This window comes from Anarrhichthys ocellatus, unplaced genomic scaffold (assembly GCF_004355925.1).
Source record: "Anarrhichthys ocellatus isolate YVR2014 unplaced genomic scaffold, GSC_Weel_1.0 scaffold10, whole genome shotgun sequence".
In the NCBI taxonomy this organism is placed as follows: Eukaryota; Metazoa; Chordata; class Actinopteri; order Perciformes; family Anarhichadidae; genus Anarrhichthys; species Anarrhichthys ocellatus.
The window spans coordinates 2,976,289-2,995,741 of record NW_022280040.1 but is presented as its reverse complement, the minus strand read 5'-3'; the positions used below and the strand labels follow the sequence as shown (position 1 = coordinate 2,995,741).

At 42.8% G+C, this 19,453-nt stretch overlaps 1 protein-coding gene across 2 annotated transcripts in view; it reads right to left on the bottom strand.

Moving 5' to 3' along the window:
* The window catches only part of rttn (rotatin), a 29,590-nt gene extending 10,137 nt beyond the window's left edge, over positions 1 to 19,453 (bottom strand). The window contains exons 1-32 of one of the 2 annotated variants that reach the window (XM_031850132.1): positions 19,313 to 19,453; positions 18,792 to 18,979; positions 18,313 to 18,502; positions 18,009 to 18,107; positions 17,784 to 17,874; positions 17,429 to 17,543; positions 14,871 to 15,021; positions 14,339 to 14,507; positions 13,549 to 13,739; positions 13,229 to 13,344; positions 12,121 to 12,288; positions 11,782 to 11,994; positions 11,505 to 11,617; positions 11,284 to 11,410; positions 10,826 to 10,951; positions 10,405 to 10,521; positions 9,721 to 9,860; positions 8,957 to 9,128; positions 8,761 to 8,860; positions 8,036 to 8,121; positions 7,310 to 7,427; positions 6,686 to 6,782; positions 6,531 to 6,596; positions 6,254 to 6,445; positions 5,308 to 5,550; positions 4,816 to 4,972; positions 3,329 to 3,495; positions 2,586 to 2,805; positions 1,483 to 1,611; positions 1,206 to 1,316; positions 492 to 650; positions 88 to 165 (exon numbers count right to left, since the gene is read on the bottom strand). In XM_031850132.1, the coding sequence (XP_031705992.1) occupies positions 88 to 165; positions 492 to 650; positions 1,206 to 1,316; positions 1,483 to 1,611; positions 2,586 to 2,805; positions 3,329 to 3,495; positions 4,816 to 4,972; positions 5,308 to 5,550; positions 6,254 to 6,445; positions 6,531 to 6,596; positions 6,686 to 6,782; positions 7,310 to 7,427; positions 8,036 to 8,121; positions 8,761 to 8,860; positions 8,957 to 9,128; positions 9,721 to 9,860; positions 10,405 to 10,521; positions 10,826 to 10,951; positions 11,284 to 11,410; positions 11,505 to 11,617; positions 11,782 to 11,994; positions 12,121 to 12,288; positions 13,229 to 13,344; positions 13,549 to 13,739; positions 14,339 to 14,507; positions 14,871 to 15,021; positions 17,429 to 17,543; positions 17,784 to 17,874; positions 18,009 to 18,107; positions 18,313 to 18,502; positions 18,792 to 18,979; positions 19,313 to 19,343 (4,440 nt within the window). In that variant the 5' untranslated portion in view covers positions 19,344 to 19,453. The remainder of the gene's footprint in view (positions 1 to 87; positions 166 to 491; positions 651 to 1,205; positions 1,317 to 1,482; positions 1,612 to 2,585; positions 2,806 to 3,328; positions 3,496 to 4,815; positions 4,973 to 5,307; positions 5,551 to 6,253; positions 6,446 to 6,530; positions 6,597 to 6,685; positions 6,783 to 7,309; positions 7,428 to 8,035; positions 8,122 to 8,760; positions 8,861 to 8,956; positions 9,129 to 9,720; positions 9,861 to 10,404; positions 10,522 to 10,825; positions 10,952 to 11,283; positions 11,411 to 11,504; positions 11,618 to 11,781; positions 11,995 to 12,120; positions 12,289 to 13,228; positions 13,345 to 13,548; positions 13,740 to 14,338; positions 14,508 to 14,870; positions 15,022 to 17,428; positions 17,544 to 17,783; positions 17,875 to 18,008; positions 18,108 to 18,312; positions 18,503 to 18,791; positions 18,980 to 19,312) is intronic. The other variant, XM_031850133.1, reaches the window with a different exon arrangement.

The following is a 19,453-nucleotide window of genomic DNA, read 5'->3' as shown; positions in this document are numbered from 1 at the left end:
ATAAACAGAAAGAAAACTGAAGAAGGGGAGAGAGAAAACATTTCATGGTCTATAAAAGCTTTTTAACTGGTTGGCAGAGCTGCTGACCTGCCAGTGGGAGTCCTTGGCCTCCTCAGAGTTGGCAGGCATGGGCATCACCATCAAGTTCTGCAGGATAAATGCAGCCTGGACACACAAGAAGAAAAAAAAGAGACATGCACACACTGGGCCAAGTAAGACTGCATCAGCAACAGTGCCATCTGCCTGTATTTGGCTGGTAATACATAGAAGTCCAGCCACATTTTCTGACCACAGAGGAAATAAAAGTGAAACTGGCTTTCCTCTTATTCATTTTGACAGGTGTGTGGAAATCCTACAACAGTAAGTGATGAGTTTTACCAATTTACAATACATGGGGTTAGCATTTGTCAATCATCTCTGTAAATACAAAATAAGACTCCTCAAAGGAAAAACAATGACAGCAGAGCATGGTTGTAGTTCTAATATCGTACCTCTCTGCGAACCATGCTGCTCTCCTGCTGATCCAGGAGGATGTTCAGCAACGTGCCCCACAGACCTCCGCTGATGTTCTGACAGCTAGCACACAGAGCCTGGCACCCGCTGGGCACCGAAGACAGAGCTGCACCCAAACCCAAACTGGCAAACCTCACCTGACATGAGAGGGGAGACGCAAACTTGAGTGGACGTGTGAGGAAAAACAGTGAAATAAGAACATATATATAACATATATGCATATATATATATATATATATATAACATATATGCATATATATAACATATATGACGTAGGTGAATATATACATCCAAAGACCAGAAACAATATTGTGAATGTGCATTTGGCTATGCTGGTTATTCATAACATCAAACTCGCATTTAAGACTGATGATGGCAACGTCAGAATCTACCTTGTCGAGGGAGCGTCTTAGACTGACTTGTGCGAGAACTTATTTTGGGAGACAGACAAGAGACTTTGGTACGACTAGCTGTCATTTGCTTCTTTTTGTCTGCGAGTTCTTGCGCAACTCTTATGGGTTTCATTTTGTCCCAAAAGTCAAGCATCTGGAAACTTCTTTTTATGACAGAAAGAGTTTATGAAGTTCAGCTGAAGAATGAAGAGTGAACAGCTACACATTGAAGACTGGAGTGTCATATGAATATAGTTTATATTATTATGACTTTAAAAGGAAGCTAGAGCTTGTCCGTACCTCTTGATCGCGGTCGATCCATAGCGGGATGAGCCAGGCCAAACCGAGCTGAGACGCACTGGCCTCCTCAGCAGCGGCCTCATTCCCCAAAGACCACTGGGATATGAAGTCCTGATGCAGACAAAGCAGAGCAATAAACATTGTTGCGGTTACATTCCAACATGTTTTCAATACTGTGTGGACTGGTGTAGGTGCAGACTTTCAGTACATGCATCTTACACGGATTTATTTCAGACCAGCAGCCTCACAGCAGTGCAAACACATTGTTGACACTTGCCTTGTCCTTGCTCTCGACCATCATCTCATGGGACAGGTGCAGCAAGCAGATGACGGCATTCTTGGTCACACCTTTCCCCATGAAAGACATGGAGTTGCCACCCCACTCTACATAAAATGATGAGATCACCTGTGTGAAGGGAACAGATCATGTTGGGAATATTGAATTTAAGAGCAATGCAGGACAATCACCTGCTTTATTTTGTTTGCTATTCATTTTCATTTTGCAAAGACATATCTGACAGAACCGCATGTTATTTGGATTTGGTACACGAAGTGGTGTTTTGACATGTTGCTCACACGTTTCTGGCAAAAGCCGTACCGGTTTCTGAGTTACTGTATGCTTGTCATGCAACTCACTGCATCCAAAGGAAAAATAAATACAACTGAGACTAATTATTTTTGCTTTGATGTGCCATCAGGATGTGGGACTGCACCGAAGAGCAAATGAAGAGAGAGGAGCCCAAGGCCTAGTGAGCTTTAGGGCCCTACAGTGCCAGGAGTATCGGATTGAGAGGTGGGTCAGAGGCTTGAGAAGACGGGGGTGAAAGTGTTACGTATCCGATTGTTATCACTGAGATGAAAGCAGCCACCAGAGATCAGGACTAAAAAAAAAAAAAAAAAAAAAAAAAAAAAAAAAGAGGAAAATAACCTTCAATCTTCATGCAATCTTAATTCATGAGAGCTGCCCATTAGAACAAACCAAATGAAGAAGCATATGTATTGCGTTATTCCACCGGGGTCTTCATTCCAAATTAAAAATAAAAGTTTAGACACCTCTGTGCTGAGGACTGCTGCGCAAGCTGGTATACACCGTGTTGCGCTATTGTTTTATGGACCGTTGAACAATCAAACAGATGGAATAGGCAAGGTTGATTGATCTCACCAGCATCTTTCACAGTGCGGCATATCGAATCAATGAGATCTTTACCTATTGCAATGCATGTCCCGTAACCACATTTTTGCTTAACTATAATTAATTCCTCAGAAAGCACCGGGCTTTTTCCTTTTATTCATTTCTGCCGGCAGTCTCCTCTCTGATAAGAGGCTCGCATATGCCCATGCAACACACACACACACACACACACACACACACACACACACCTCTAATAGCCCACTGAGATACTTGGAGCAGAGGAAGACGGGATCCAGGTCAGAGCAGTGGGAGCTCCAGCCGGGCTGGGCCGTCAGACTGGCCATGCCCTGCAGTGTTCTCTCCAAGCTGGGAAGGCCATAGAAACGCGGGGCGTCAGAGACCCGCAGGCTCTGAAGCAAACGGACTGCCAGCTGGCTCTTGAAAGGGCCCGCTAATGCCAGACAGAGCCTGGAAAGACAGGGTAGCACAGAGTGAGAAAGAGAGCAAGGCACAAGCAAACCAGAGAGGCAGGCGGGTAGACAAGAAGCAGAAAGAAAGACAAGATAACATTAACAATTAGCATTACAATTCTTTTTCATAAGCCTCTGGCTTTTTTTATGCATTTGGCATTCATTTCCATGTTCTAAGTGACTAAGCTCGTCGGTTTTCCATCAGTGGAAGAACACTTCGCTATCTGAAATATACTGAATACCCGTTTTTAAGGCAGAACGTAGTACTTGACTGTTTGATAAGTAGATAAAACCAAATTATAATTATTCTATTATTATAATGAATGAAATTATCTTTCAAACCTACAAACAACTTGTGAAACTTTATGAATTCATAATGATATTCAAATTGCAAAAAAACAACACAAATACCTAAAAATAAAGACCGTTTCTGATAATGACACGAATAATAACAGTGTCCTGCCACCTGTCTTGTGACTTGCGAGTGGAGTGTCACACGTTTTTGCGTGAAATCCTCCTACCTGTCAGTGGTTTGCGAAAGTCGGAGGAGTAAGCTGTTGAAGAAGCCGGTGAGTTCTTTCTGCAGTCTCTGGCTCACATGGTTCTTCAGTTCCTCCGGCGCCCCGGGGCTCTGGGTTGAAGCCTGGGTCTCCACGCCAAGCAGCAAATTAAGAATGGATGCCGTCTCCTGGATGATTGATAGAAGAAAGAAAACCAACAATTTTCTATTGGTTTGTTTTTTTATTGAATGTTTACAGTATATTATGTATATATACTTAAGGATTTATCCCATCTTAATGTAATAATGCCTCTTCTTCTTTTGTTCCCTAAAATGTTTGTTTTAGCAACTCATTTCGTACACATCTCAAAAGTGCCTCCTCCTTGATACCACCCACCCTTTCCCTGCAAAACTCTGATCTAGAAGAAGCAAACACACAGAATTTCTCGTTGAGCAGTGCACATGGAGAGTTAATAATAAGTGTAGAGAGCGACAGATGTTCCTGAAACGGCTCAGTAATTACAGAAAAGTCAGAGCAGAGCTGCTCACCCCTACCAGGCATTCAATCTGAGTCTGCTTTAGCTGCCAGGGGAGGGCTTATTGTTTACACACACGTTAATGAGAAAACCAAGGTGAGACTGATTAAATCCTAAAAGTAGCTCTCCCCGCTAAAGCAGTGTGGTGATTCTTCTCCTCGGGCAAACGTATGAATCCAACTTTGTTTTAAGAGCTCAGGAAATAATCTCTTCCGCAGGTCTGAGGTGGTGCGCTGCGATACTATTTTTCTGTCGTTATGAGAGAGTAATATGTTCGGCGTGTGATTTATTCGAGCTTTGATTACAGGTACATAACCCTCTGTGTTGGAGAGGAGAGAGTCTAACCAGATTACAGAGATGCACACACACACGTTTTACAAGCTTACACACACACACACACACACACACCAAAGACAAGCTACAGTACAGTACGAAACATAATAGTAGGGCGGTGCAAAAATATCAATATAGCTTACTATCACGTTCATTTGTTTTTTTAAACAATAGCGTATGGATATGTCTGCCACTACAAGCAAGCGGCCGTATACTGTAGAGCGGCGCTACGTGATCCCGAATCCTTCCTGCCGACACATGATAGATGTAGCGGTGTAGTGCCCAGGACTTTGTGTAATATAAATACCTTTTGAAGCAATTTGTCCGCCGAGTTATCAATATGCGATGTACGTATTAAGACTATCCAGGTGGTATACAGCAAGTTGTATTTTCAGCTCTATTTTTACATTTTCATAAAAGAAATTGCAATTGTATCGCAATATATCGCGATATATCGTAGGCATCGTGATACATGAGGTGCTTGCCAATACACAGCACTGAATAGTGGAAAATAGTACATCATCGATACCCCAACCACACTGAAACTTATACCAACTATCCCTTAAGTCAAAACCATAAAAAATATATTTTTTAGTAAAGTATTACTATCCTGCTTGCAGACAGTGTAAAATATGTGCACCTGGTTGAGAAGCAGCTCCAGTATCCAGCGTAAGTCCTGGTCTTCTGGGTCAGATGCAGACTCTGTGTGCATGTGTTTGAAGTAGGCATTCAAAAATGCAACAATGCCCACCAGCAACCTCTCATCCTCAACACTGGCTGGAAGCACCTGGAGAAACCTGCAGGGAGGAAGTGACAGAGACCGAGAGAACAAGAAGAAGAGAGCATGTTTAATTAAAAGAAAAATCTCAGTAATAACTTAGACATTCTTTGTCTAGCATACGGAATACTCTTCTTTGTTTTTTTCTATTAAAGAAATAAGTAAAACATCATTGTACAGTGGAAATATTAATTGTATTAAGACATGCTGCAACAGTAACTAAGAAACACCTACATTTTGGGATCCCATCCCATCGTTTTCTCAATTCATAAACCTTAACAAGACATATTTGCTGGTTATTAGCATGTCAACCTAAAGTACAAGAATTTCGAACTGAATTTGCATCCTGTGTACCTTGTCACTGCTGCCTGCCAGCTGAGGGAGTGAAGGGTGTCTCTGCAGCCGTGGGTGGGGGTGTGAGGGAGGGCCAGTTGGTCAATCAGTAAATAGAGGCTCAGCCTGGAGAGGGCGGAGGTCACCGAGCCGTGTCCCGCTGCCGTCACGATGGCCTTGATGCAGCCCTGCAGCGCAGAGGGAAGATGCACCGCCTGCAGCGACAGGACCTGTGCTTCCGACAGCTTTAAGTCATGATGAAATCTGTGGGGACAAAATGTAAATGAAAAAAAAACACATATATTCAAAAAGCAGACTACGTGACTGTCAAGTCCCGACAAGTGCGCTGCATCAGAAGCATACTAATGGCTTCATTAACAAACATATTTGATCACCAATCTGGGGGGATGAGACATTTATGAGTCATCCAAAGAGAGATGTTATTCGAGAATTACGTGTAACCGAACCAAGCAGAGGCGGGCGTCATACCAGCTACGATTAACAAGCAATTCTCAAGAAAACTGTCAAAACAAAGATGAAAAACGTACGGTAATAAGATAAAGAAGACAAAACAATATCAGAGACAAGGACCTGTGCACAAAGTTGTACTTTACACAAAAAAGGAAGATACCTCTCAATTTTCACTGACTAACTCATCTCAAACAAGCCCTCTTCTCCCAATCATAGCACTGTTAGTGGATTGATCCATCTATGGTGTGCGTTAAACATATTTGCTGTAATCAGGCTGGTTAGAACTGTGTGGGAGACATTCTCATCTTTTTGAATTAGGTGACATTAGGAGTAAATGAAGACAGATGAAACACAAGATGCCAAGCCTTTTCAAACTAATTCTTTAGTACAATTCTCCACGACAGAGAACATTGTATTAGAGTGATGTGTGGCAGTGTATATATATATATATATATATATATATATGCACATGCATAAGAGTAACTGAGTTACTTACTCAGTAACATTGGGAGAGATGCCATGTAGCTCTTCGAGGAGGTCGTCTATCCCAGAATGCCATGCAGTGTTCCAGGCCACCTGCAGGGCTAGGCGGGCGGGAGCCAGGGTCAGGAGGTCAGAGGACGAGGGCAGGACACAGCAGTACGGGCTGACGGCGTGATGAGTCGCTGCCTGGAATGGGATGTTGTACCTGGGAGAAGGGTAAACTTGTTCGTATTGTTTGTGCAGTTTGAATGTTAAATGTTGATCTTCATAACTTCACAGATGAGGTTTACCTGCGTATTACTGACAGTGGCAGGGAGAATGGTGTGGGGGTCACATCTGTGTTGGATAGGTCCGACCTGATAGGACACAAGAAGCAGGTAGCACAACAATGGATGCACGTGTATTTTAGGAAATTGGAAAGTTCAAAAAGAGGAAACAAACTCACCATATTTTAATGCTGGCAATCTCGTCGAATAGCAGTAAACTCATCAGGACAGCGATCTCATTTCCACTGCCTTTGTTCTCCTTTAATATCAATGATGCTTTAACGAAGACAATTTATATAACAACCATCACTCTCGATCTCATGATTAAATGCATATAACATTTTAATTTAATTAGGAGGGACTAACAAAGGAAACCCCCTATGATGCTTCCACCCCACATCAGGCCTTTGCAGACATTATAACTGAGGTTTTAAAGCAACAAGTGAGCGCTTTAAAGTTGTATAAACATTACAATTGTAAAGCATTAAAACCTGGCACATGTTTTTTGCATAAAACTTCTCAATAACAAGTATTTCTGTCTGAATCTGTAACAAATACAGGTAGTCACAATCAAGATGTTATTTAAATTAAATGACTGATAATTTAGGCAGAAATTATGCAGAGATGAGCACCATGGCAACTAGTTGCATCATACTAATATGCCAATTACTGCAGTGTGACAACACGGTTAAAAGCTATGCATCAATGGATGAGTTGTCATCTTTTTTTCTGGAGAATTTGCCCCTGAGCTACACAACACAACATGTCTAGCTGTTACTTAATGAGTTGCCTTGTGAATGTACCCCTGAGCAGTGTGAGGAGCAGGAGGTTGCGATGTGCCAGACTGTGCCTCAGAGATGGATCAGCGTACGCCAGCTTCCTCAGGATACATACGCAAGGCTCCAGCAGGCAATCTAAGCTCTGGGGAGAACAGCAACATATGCAGCCCGTGTTTAATTGCAGGGAAAACACAAACAAATACACATATTCTCTTCCTCCGTCTCTCACATACAAATGCACAGGGTGTCTTTTTACTGTCTCTTCACAGAAGCTAAACCCAAGACCGCTCAGGTTGTAGGCAGTGGCAGTGGAGGGTTGGGACAAATATAACCTGCAGGCATCCCTCTCATACACACTTGTTAGTTGAGACAAACCATTCTTTGTGGCCCTGTTGCTTCACCTCCATGTAGCCAGACATGCTGGACGTTTACCCCTGTTAGCGGCTTCTGATTCAAGGCTTGGGAATGATCAGCAGACTGTAGTTACTAGAGGGCAAAAAATCACTGCTGACCAAAGCCCGTCTGACACTATTAATACGGGCCATTTCACCCTTCTATCGTGCACGCCTCAGTGGGTTTCCTCCACATCCGCTGGCAACTCATGTACTCACACGGGCAGATATAAACAAGGACATGTACACGAACGGGAGTACATGGAACTGCATTCATGAGGCACAGGGGTTGTTTCCCAGCAATTCATTCGGCACACATCTATCATTTTTCACTTTGCCCCCCAAACAGTGTTTTTACCTCGTTGCCGTTTACACTCCCCGTAATGAAAGAAACTACTTTGTCTGTTATTCCAAGGTTCTTCAGCACCGGGTGCATTGCTGTGTCTGCAGGGAAGTAAGAGAACAATTCAAAATACAAACAATAAACATTTGCATAATCATTCACTATTTGCTTTTTCTGCCTGTGTGAAACATATGGTGGTGGGAGGGCACACACACTCTGCTGCAGTCGGAAGGAAAGAGCTCTCGCTTATCACACACACTTTTAAAGTTGTTTGTTAATTTTATCGACTCCATCAAATTGTCTCTAGACCCCCGTTTAGGCCTTTGAAACCTATTTTTATGTGGTAGACAATTCAGGCACTATGCCTCATTATGGAATATCAAATTCAATATCATTCTCAAATCAACTATTAAGGGCATGTGAATTGTTAGCAACTACATTCTGTTGTACTTTGCAGTGATATTATCCCCTTTACAGAGTTGCAAGTACTTGTGGTGCACAGAGTGTATAACCAGTCAGTGTGTTTCCTATTAAAATATGCCTCCACATGAGCACTCTCATAAGACTCCACCATGAGAGAGCAATGCACAGAGAAAGTATTAGCCTGACAGAGCCTAGCATGGGATGGGAACCCATTAAAAACAATAGATGATAAATACATTTTTAGATAGATAAACACAATAGATGCGTTTATAACAAATACAGTAAATTAAAGTCAGTATATTTTACAGACAGCTGACCTTGTAGCACTACAGACAGCTGCTCTGCAGCTGATCTTCTCAGGGAGATGTCAACAGTGTCTGAGGACAGGATGCAAAACAGCTTCTCCACCGACTCCACCTAAGCCAACATTAAACACATTAAGCATCACTTTGTATCGGCCTGTGCAGATGTGTCTCCAAGTGTGTTGTTCTTGATGTGTATGTGGATTTGTACCTTCAGGACAGACTTGTTGCTGGTGTCCAGCGTGATGTCTGAAGGGTTTCTGAGGCAGAAGAGATTGGGGAGCGAGGAGATCACCGTTTGATCCAGGTCTGGTCTGGCTGTGCTAGCATCATCATCGCCGGTTAAGTGGGGCACAATTTGTTGCACTGCTGCTATTCTCACACTGGTAATAATGAGCAGAGTTTATGCAATACTTGGAGTTAAATATTTCATTGAAAATCCTACTGTTTAACTTAGCTTGGAAACCACACAAAACAGCTCCATTCAGGGGGCAGAGCAAGCCTTTCGTCTGCATTAGAATACTAATACGTGGCTGAAAATGTCACCTGCCTTTCAGTTTTTTGGTTGATTGGTTGTCAAACGGCAGACAGGGTAATTTGAGGATAATTTCCATCCCTATCAATATTCATGTGCTGGGACTGGATAGCTGTTTTACACATACCTCACAGAGCACTTAGATGACTTGATATGAACATCAGCTGACACACCAGACAGAGGTAATATGTCCATCGCATTATGTGTTTTGAAGCAGAATATCTAGACTCTCAGGAGTTTTGTCTGAATCACAAAAAAGCCCTGAGACCCAACGTCAAACTAATCAAACAACTTTGCAGCGCGAAGGCACAGAATGAAACATACCATCGCAGACATATATACGCAAACTACACATCTCTGATACGTGCACTCATCTGGGCAGGCACATAACACCCAAACAAACACAGAGAGACACAGCGTTGACAAAAAGAAAGACTCACGTGGGTTGTTTGGTAAAAAGAAGTCGGAGCGCTGCTTTCAGCTTGGCGGCGCTTGGGAACACGTTGTCTCTTGCCCCGTCCGGCATGTCACTTATCAGCAGGACACAGTTTCCCAGCGATTCTTCAGTGCCAGCATAACCCTGCCACGCGCACACACACACACAAAAACACACAATTCTCAGACTGCCTTGGCAGACAATAGAGCGAACAATGGGGAATTCCAGCTAAGCTGCACAACAGTAAATAAAATATGCATTGCTTTGATTATGGGTGGTTTCATTTCGTCTCTTGTTGACATGGTGGGCCCCGTCTCTCAATGGCCTCCTTGAATTAAATCACACTTGACAGCCTAGTCAAAATCTCATGCATATTCATGAAGACTTTTCCAGGCTTTCTGTTGCCTGAAACGGAACAATTAATAAATGCTCGGGTTTTTTTTCCACCCCAAAAGAAAACAATATAACACAGAATATGTAAATGAGAGAATAACTACATTATTCTCGCTGGCAGCTCAATATACAGTCTTTGTGGTCCAAGAGCGCTAAAATTGAACTTTTGATCATATTTGTTTTGATTATGTATAACATACACAACATCCCCCCCCCCCCGTGCCATAAATGTAATATGCCGCTTTATGAGCTCTGAAGTACAAATACAACACAGCCTCTACAGGGAGCACAACACCTGTAATATGGGCATGACCGGGTAAAGTGCCTCATTGAATCTGTCCCAGGTTGATGCTGTCATCATCAATCGTCCTTTGAGCAGGAATAGCAGGATATCCTTGGCAGCGACGTTCACCTATAGATCACACAGGTAAACTGCTGAATTCACAAAGGCGCTGCTGGCAAAACATTTACTTGCAAGTAGTGACAGACTTTTAAACGCCTAAATCACATGACACCAGTGAACCCTGACAGCTTAGCATGACCTTAAAGCATTGTACAATAACTTAACACACAGGAACCCTGTACTTTCACTTTTAATGAGTACTTGTGTTTGATAACATGTATTCCCTTCAACCCTGAACTAGCATATTAAAAGATGTAAGGTCTAAAAGTCAAGTTGGTTCTATAAAAATACAAGAAGTCAACATTTTGCCTACCTTCTCTGCAGAATCCTGGAGTCCAAAAGCACTTATTTCATAGAGCACCCTGTGGTGCAGAAGGAAGCTGACTCCACCGCAGGCTGCCGATTCCTGTCGTGACACATTCTGGATGCCAAGGCAGTCCTAGGGGTGTATGTAATCACACCAGAGCACATCATAAATTATCACCGTCGTCTCACTTGTGCTCCCATACGAGTTCCATTTCACTTGAAAACGTAGCCATGTGTCCTTGACGGCAGTTAGTAAAATGAAAAGCAAGTCTGATTTCAAATGTCAAGTGCGTTTTTGTTTATAGCACGCTGTCAAAGACGTGCGATTCATCCATCTTCATCCTACTTGTTTACATACGGGTGGCCCCACCAAACAGACCCACATGATGGCTCTAGTAGCCTTAATTGCTTGGCCGTGAACCTGCACGCTCATTTAAACACCGATATTAGATGGCTTGCTCTGACCTTGACCAGGTTTAAAGCGTGTTCGTATGTTTCCGTCTTGACGGGCAGTGACGGATGGGACAGCAGCTTGAGGAGAAGTTTCTGGCTCTCTGTTTGGAGGAACGGACTGGGCTGATCAAACCTCCACCTAGTGATGGACCGCCAAAAACAATTCAAACAAGCTTAAAAATATATAAATGACGCAGAACAAATGACTTTACATCGCAAGATGTTTAACTTACAGGTGAGAGCAGATGTGAACACATTCCTTGACGATGGGTAAGTGCTGGTGAAACGGGAGGCCGTCTATGGCTTGGTCTGCCAGCTCCAGTAACTCCAACCAGTTCTTCTCTCCCTGCAGAAATAAACCAATGAATGAAGAAAGAAAAGCCTCTATAGGTTTTTTAAGACTTTTTTTAAATTGTTGTATATCTATAATAGACGACTACCCTTTCTTTGTAGACTGCAGAGCTACTTTTGCTATTTGCTTACTGTAATTATGCGACATGCAGCTCTTACCTCGGCTTGTGCTTCCTTGAGAAAGTTACAAGTGGATTCCATCCAAAGGGCAGCGCGGTTCACCCTCCTGTAGAGGTCATGGCTGTCTGAGTTCACCTGCTCCAAGTAGGCCACCGCTGTGTCTCGCATGCTGGGTAATAAACTTCCCAATGAAGTGTCCAAGCACAGGTAGAAAATAGCTGTTGCTGTGTTTTCCGGGAGATTGTCACTCGCCTGTGTGGGGTTGAGAAATATTAATGCTCTACTACTTTTTAAGTTTAAGTAATCACAGAAAACCAGAGAAGAAAGTATTGTAATTTGATCACGCAAGTGCACAGAAACACGCCTGCACATACATACCTTCTCAAGAGGGAGGATGGTCTGAAGGAGTTTAATGGTGAATACAGCAATGCCTGTGTACGCTATTCTGTGATGAATCTGAGAGCTGTGGGGAATATCTGGTGAATAGCTCTGATGGTAGCCGAGGATGTCCCCCAATAGTTCCATGCAGGCTTGCAGCTTCTCCTTCTAAATACAAAACACAGACAGAAATGTAGACAAAGGCATGCGTGCCACACAAACACGGCAACACACGTACATGCATTCACATCGTGTGCATGTTCACATACACAGGCACACACCGACGCAAAGCTACTGGCAGGGGGCCAAGAGAAAGATTGCTCGTTCCAGGCGTTAGGAATTGAACGTAATCAGATTTCAGGGTTATTTTGGGACTAGATACAGATCCACCCCATCTCTGTATGAATAAATTGGAACAATCTATTCTCAGCCACTTTGTTCTAGGGAGGAGAAATTGAACAATAGAGGAATTAAACCAGCAGGGGGCAGTAAATGTCTTGTGAATTGCTGTGGCTGGCATGAACAGTTGGGCCCATTCCCGCAGGGAAAAAACCTCGAGGTCTGGCACACTAAAGCTGCTCTCCACATAAAGATGACAAAACAGTTCTCAGGCTGCAAGACTCTGGGCATGTATTAAACAGCAGAGGGCCAGAGGGACCTGGGCTTGACAAGTGCATAAGTCCCCCTGCATAGGAACATACTCTTTAAACAGTCAGGGAGAATGACAAATGACTCCGCACGGTTGAAAAATGAAAAAAAAAAACACTAGTTTAACACAATCCATTGTGTGTGGAGTTTATACACAAAGTAAATGGAGACATTTACCAAACCAACGATTCTGTACTTAAAACCCAGGAGTACAGACAAGGTGTGCCCACACCTATGTGTGAGAAGCTTTGTAAACAGCAGAAAGCCTTTGTAACCTTATATAATTCATTCAGCTCAATCACATGCCTGCAGCTCTCCTTGACATTTGAGTACCATATGCCTGTTTGTGTGTAGCAAACTGTCTGGTGGCCAACCCAGTGTGCCCCCCCCCCCCCCTCTTTCAGTGAAGTGTAGCCATTCATCTACAGAAGAGGCTGTCATGAGTTGTGTTTTGACTTGCCAGCTCCATCCCCACCAGGCTGCGATCGTCCCAGACCAGCTCACGAACACTGTCCCCGAGCAGGAGGACGGCGTCGCACAGCAGCTCCAGAACACGATGGAGCGCATGCGAACCCTCTGAGAAAGAACAGAGGAGGAGAGAAACTGAGGAGCAAGGGAGATTTTTTTTTTTGACAAGATCCAGAACTGACAGAATGCAGTCAATATGGTGAAACAGGTGAGGGGATATGGGCAGTATCTGATCGTTACTAAAACAAACAAAAAGACATACCGTTTACAAAATCTTTCCCTGTTTACATAAAATACCACAATGACTCCTACCTGTTTTAAGCAGTGGGACGGCATGTGTCATGGTGGCAACAGTGAACTGAGCCAAAGTGAGCTGCTGTAACTGCAACTCCAGGACATCTTCGGCACCCAGGTCCGGAAGCTCCAACTGGGCCACGTCTACGGGTGACTGGGGCGTCTGCCGGGGGGCCTGGACCGATGCTCCGCCTCTGTGCGAGCTGCCACTGGATACATCACAGACAAGAGAGGACGACAACTGTAAATTCATGATCTGTACTTGGACCACCGAAATACAAGGAGTGACGTATGAGCTGTATGGGGATGGATCATAAAAACTGCCATCAAAGGAATTAGAATCTGATTTTTAAACACTGCAGACCGGCCGCTAGAGGGCTCCTGGTCTTATTTATATCTAAAAGAATAATAACATCCTCCACAGTCTCTCTCACGTCGTTTCATCTAAGTGTGTGGGTTGCTGGTGTCACCAGCAATGTTGTCATTATCAAAGCCACAAAAAAAATCCTGCACACGTTTCTAAAAAGTATAAGACTCCCCATTTTAAGTGTAAGGTCTGGTGAACGGAGTTGACAACGATGCTGAATCATATCAAAAAGCAATTTCTTCAAGCAAGAGAGATAGACTAACATAATACCATTTGTGCCTCAGAAGTGCAACTGAGTGAATCTCTGCTCTCACTGCCGAGATGATTGCTAAAGACATGCAAAGAAACAACACGGAGCGAGAGCCGACGCACCGAAAGTGATGCAGTTCAACTTCTTCCATAGTCTCCTTCAGCATGTTATTAAAATACGAAGTTACACACCTGGTGGAAGCTACGTCTCCATCTTGGCCATCTCCCCTGGCTCTCTGGCCTGTGCGTCCCACCACAGAGGGCCGAGGAGAGCACTCTGCCGCCGGAGACGAGGCCTGGGAACGCTGGGTCCCACGCACTTCCTGGGAGTAGGAAAAGGACGAGTTCTGGGACACAGGATCTACACAAACAACAAAAACAAAACAAAGAAGGAAATACGAAAATTTGTGATACAAACGACTCATTGTGAGAAATGAATCAGTTGGATCAAAAAGCTGTTACATTTATTTTAAATAAATTGATAATTTGAAGAGAAAAAACAACAATAATGCAAACAGAATGTTTGAAGTTTACACTTGAAACATGTAAAACGATGTGGTGTGATTTGGGAGTTGGTCATGTCAAGGATATAACCGAAAATTGCAACCAAATAAGAAATATATTTGTTTAAAAACTAACTTTATAATAAAGGGAGGCTGTAAACTGACAGCACAAGCATCCAAAACTCTACAAATCAGCAGCTGCAAGTCATATGGCACGCTACCTTGCTTTGTGGAGTAAAAGCTTGGATCTTGATGAAAGCGTAGTCTCCTCCGCAGCCCCACACAAAGCTGCCGAAGGCAGGAAAGCGCCTGCAAGTGGAGGTAGTCTGCCTCACCATTACCCGAACCCAGCCTCAACAGGGACAGGAGGTTCTGAAAACAGAAGGGGAAATCAGAGCAGTATTACAGCTGTAAATCTGGCTTATGGAAAGGTTTTCTGAGGACCTAATTACCAACCAGTAACATCCAATTAGGACATTATCGTAATTGGGCAAATATATTTATTTTTCCACTCTGCATAAAAAGAGAAACAACAGAGCCCGAGCTGAAACAATGTACACAGACGGGACCTAAACTCAGACAGTGATAGAAAAGTTGTAATAAAATTCGCTAAATAAAAAGGGCAAGTAGAATTGAATTATTGAATTTGTTGTAAGTTCAGATTCCATGCCCTCTTCAGCCAATAGTGTCATGTCTCTAAATCCAGAGATGGCAAAGTAAAGCCACAATTGGAGAAGTACTTCCCCATAATGATTTTTGGTGATGAGACTGCAGGGTGACAGTATGCTAATACTGCCTGGAGACCGATCGAATGTAATGCATCGCTTTATTACGAAACAGTAATGTTCGCAGTTGTGGCTCATCGGGGCCACGTCTCCTCCCAACACTCTGTCTATGCCAATTAAAAGAAGAGCTCGGTGAAGAGATGAACTATGTTGCCAACATGATACTGGTGGATACCGTAAAAAGTACAGACTTAGGGAGAGAAAATATCTCTTGAATGTTTTAAAAAAAAAAAAAAAAAAAAAAAAAAAAAAAAAAGGGATGGGTGTCGCTGTAGATTTGCATCAGTCGGTGTGAACTTGACCGAAGCACATTGATCTTTTTATTTGCAACAAAGGACATTTTAGATTCCTCCATAAGCCAACAATACCAGGACGAGGTCACCTGCAGACAATTTGGACCAATTTTACAGAATCCCTGATATTCAACATTCAAGGCGGCCTTAAGAGGAAAGAAGCAAAATGTTCCACGAAGGTCTTTTGAACCCTGCAAGAAGGACATCGTGACCAAACTATATCCTCACGGCAATCTAGTGCCTGCTCAAGCAAAGTAAGGCCCCAGAGGCCCCCGCAACCTCCTACAAGATCAGGGACACAGAATTATAAATTGGTGTTTTGGTCAAGGGCACCATTTGACAGGTTATTATTTTGACAGTGGCTTGAGTGACCATCCCATAAATTCCATTGTGGGATGGTCATGTTAGCCACTCAGAGCAATATATGTCATCTAACTGATGTGAATAAACAAGAATGCTGAACATTATGAACAGTTGGCCGAGAACCATCAGAAAAGCCCCGGTGGAGTTCTTCAGTCACATCTTTAATTTTGTCTCTTGGGACAGCCATGTTGAATCAAGCACCGAGAGATGTTAGGGGAAGCAACAAGCCACCATTTTTAAGTCAAATACAGGCGTTTGTCTTGAAACATAAGCATTGGGACTGTCAAAAACCAAACACCCTGTAAAGTAAAAATTATGTGCTGAAAATAATACAAATTCTACTTGTATTTGATTTTAATGACTTGATCTCAGTATGCCGAACGTTGCACCGACACCGAAACCTTCAGAAGAAACTCGTTGCACCTGAAGATGCTTAGATTCTAACATGACCTGTTGTTATAGTGTGGGATCAAACCTGTGACGGCAAATAATGGGACCTGAAACCACTACGGCACACCTTCTGTATACAACAACTTTCTGTATGCAACAACCTCACAGAGAACAACCTACTGCTTAATGTCGGTAAAACCAAGGAGCTGATTGTTGATTTAAAAAAAAAAAAAAAAAAAAAAAAGGAGGCGAAGACGCACACCCCTGTCTACATTAATGGAGCTGAGGTGGAGCAAGTTCCTAGGAATCAGCAACACAAACAATCTGACATGGTCCTCACACATCCTGGTGAAGAAAGCTCATAAACGGCTGGATTTCTTAAAGAAACTTAGGAAGATAAAACTCCAAACTTTTACATAGGAGCTATAGAAAGCATCCTGACTACAAACTAGCATGGGATGTGCACGGCCCAGGACAGGAGGGCTCTACAGCGGCTAATTAAAACCGCCCAAAACATCCTTGGCACACATCTACTGAGCATCAGTGATATTGGTGACAGGAGGTGCCTGCGAAGAGCTATGGGGATATTAAAAGACAAAACCCACCCCAGCCACAACCTGTTCACCCTACTGCCGTCTGGAAAGAGATTAAAAAAAAAAGTATCAGCTGCTGAACCAACAGACTTCAAAACAGCTTATTTCCTCTGGCTGTGAGATTCCTTCATTCATCCTCCACCCTCCACATATAATATCTTTCCTATGTAGCAAATAGGGATGACAATCTAAATGTCATTATGCAACCCTGTTGTACAATGAAAAATAAAAACCTTGTATAATTTTAGTGATGATCTTTTCGCTCATTTCTTTAAAAAGTAGCATAATCATATACTAATCATATGCACATAAACAATACTATTGTCAGTGCAAGAACATGGTTGTGTAATGATACCTGTACAATACTTGGTCTTTGCAGGAAGATCTCAGCAGGAAAGTCTTGCATAATGACATCACACAGAAGTTCACATGTGGTCCGCACCAGGTTGGGGTTGCTGCTCCTTAGAGAACTGTTTCAAAAGAATTAAATCCGATACATTTAATACTCAGTAATTTAACATCACATGCTTCTTATTTGAAATTTAAACTGTTAAGTACCAAAAGCGGGCACAGAATGTTTCTTAGTCTTGTTCTTCAATGATTTGTTTCCTAAATTAAATCATAATTTTGTAAATGTAACATTGCATCGCATTAATTGCATTTTAACCATGCATATATATTATTTGTTTGATTCATGTATTCCCTCTCACCTCTCGTTGGATGCAAGTATGTGTCTGTCTGTGTTTGTCAAAGTCAGCCACGGAAACACAGAAAACTTGAGACATCTCACAGACTCATGCACTGTAGAGGGATAAAACGTGTAAAACAAGCCATTCATAGAATACAGGGCTGTCTGTAGATAAAACTGCAAGCAAAATTCAAGATGAGACCCAGCACACTAAGGAGAGACAAATAAATATTCGAAGTACTGATACCTGCTATCTTCTGAGCTGGTACATCTGTGTGGCTCGGCATGGTCTTGTGGAAATAACCCATTTTAGGAAAATGGTCTTCAGGTGGAACAACTGTAGATGCTGCCGCAGAGACAACAGATCTGTTAAAATGTCCTTTTACATACTGCAAGTATTTGATAAAAGCGTTATAAGATCTGTGTAAAGCCAAACTGACAACCCACACCACTCACTTCGGCCTCTCTACTTCATAAGATGACGAACATTTAGAGGTTTCTAGAAGACAGAATCATAAACAAACAACCATTTTGGCTTTAACTTGCAACACCTGTTGGAGTCGTAGAACGCTGTCCATGCGAGTAGACCATTGTACGACTAGGGAGTAGCTCAGGTAGCTGGAACAGCTGGTCCAGGGTTCCATCGATGACAGCTCGCAGTCTGGGTTCCACATTAGGAGACAGTTGCGTGAGGAAGTCCACAGCCCCAACGTCTCTTAGCATCTGGGCTGCACTAGGATGCTGCAGACAAAATGACAAACGGAAATGGAATGGAAGAAAATGATAGTTCAATGTAATACAGCACCGTAAAATCACTTTGCATGGGTGTCGCTATTAAAATGTCACTGGGCTAATCTCTGAGAAATAAAACTGAAGCCTGACATGAAACTTTATTACATCATATATTGATCTAACTCCCATTAACTGGTAAAAGTCTGGTTAGCCTTGTTAAAGAAAGGCTGAAGCCAGAGCCAAAATGACATAACCTGGTGATGAAGCTTATATATAATGTAGCTAGAAGTGTGTCTACCTTTGACAACGTTGAGAGCAACTCAAGGACCTCCTGCTGCTTTGGCACCTCGGGGAAATTGAACCATTCAAGGAGATGCACAAAAAGCATCTTCTCTTGGACGATGTCAGAGACGGAAATCAGGGAGTGCTCCAGCTTACAAATGATGTTCTTTAATGCTCGAACTCTTATCTCCACCAGTGAATGACCTAAGGTTGAGCAGAAACATTATAGCAGAGTTAGCGACGCTGTGTTTCAGCTAATCAACAGCTAGCTAGCTGTTAGCTAACTTTGGTTTGAAGTTCAGAAAAAGTTTGACCGACTTGGGTTAATTAACGTTACTAAGATAACGCTAGTGTTGACAATGATTACACCTGTGCTTACTAAAGTTAGTGTAACGTGTTCCACCTAGATGGAGATAGTTTCTATAGTTAGCTGACGTAGCATCGGCTAATAATAGGCAAGTGACAGCGTTTTGTTCAAACAGTTCGGGTAAAGTCAGCGTCCTACGCTACATTTGCTTAGCTAAAGAGTTAGCCCACCTATTTTCTTTATAAGGGGAGATAACTCCATGTTCAATGTATTGCGTCTCCCTGTGAAAAAACAGTTTAAAAGGCTTCATCAACGACCGAGGCTTGTCACTTCAGTGAGTGGTTGTCTGGCGGTGACATGTCAACACGACG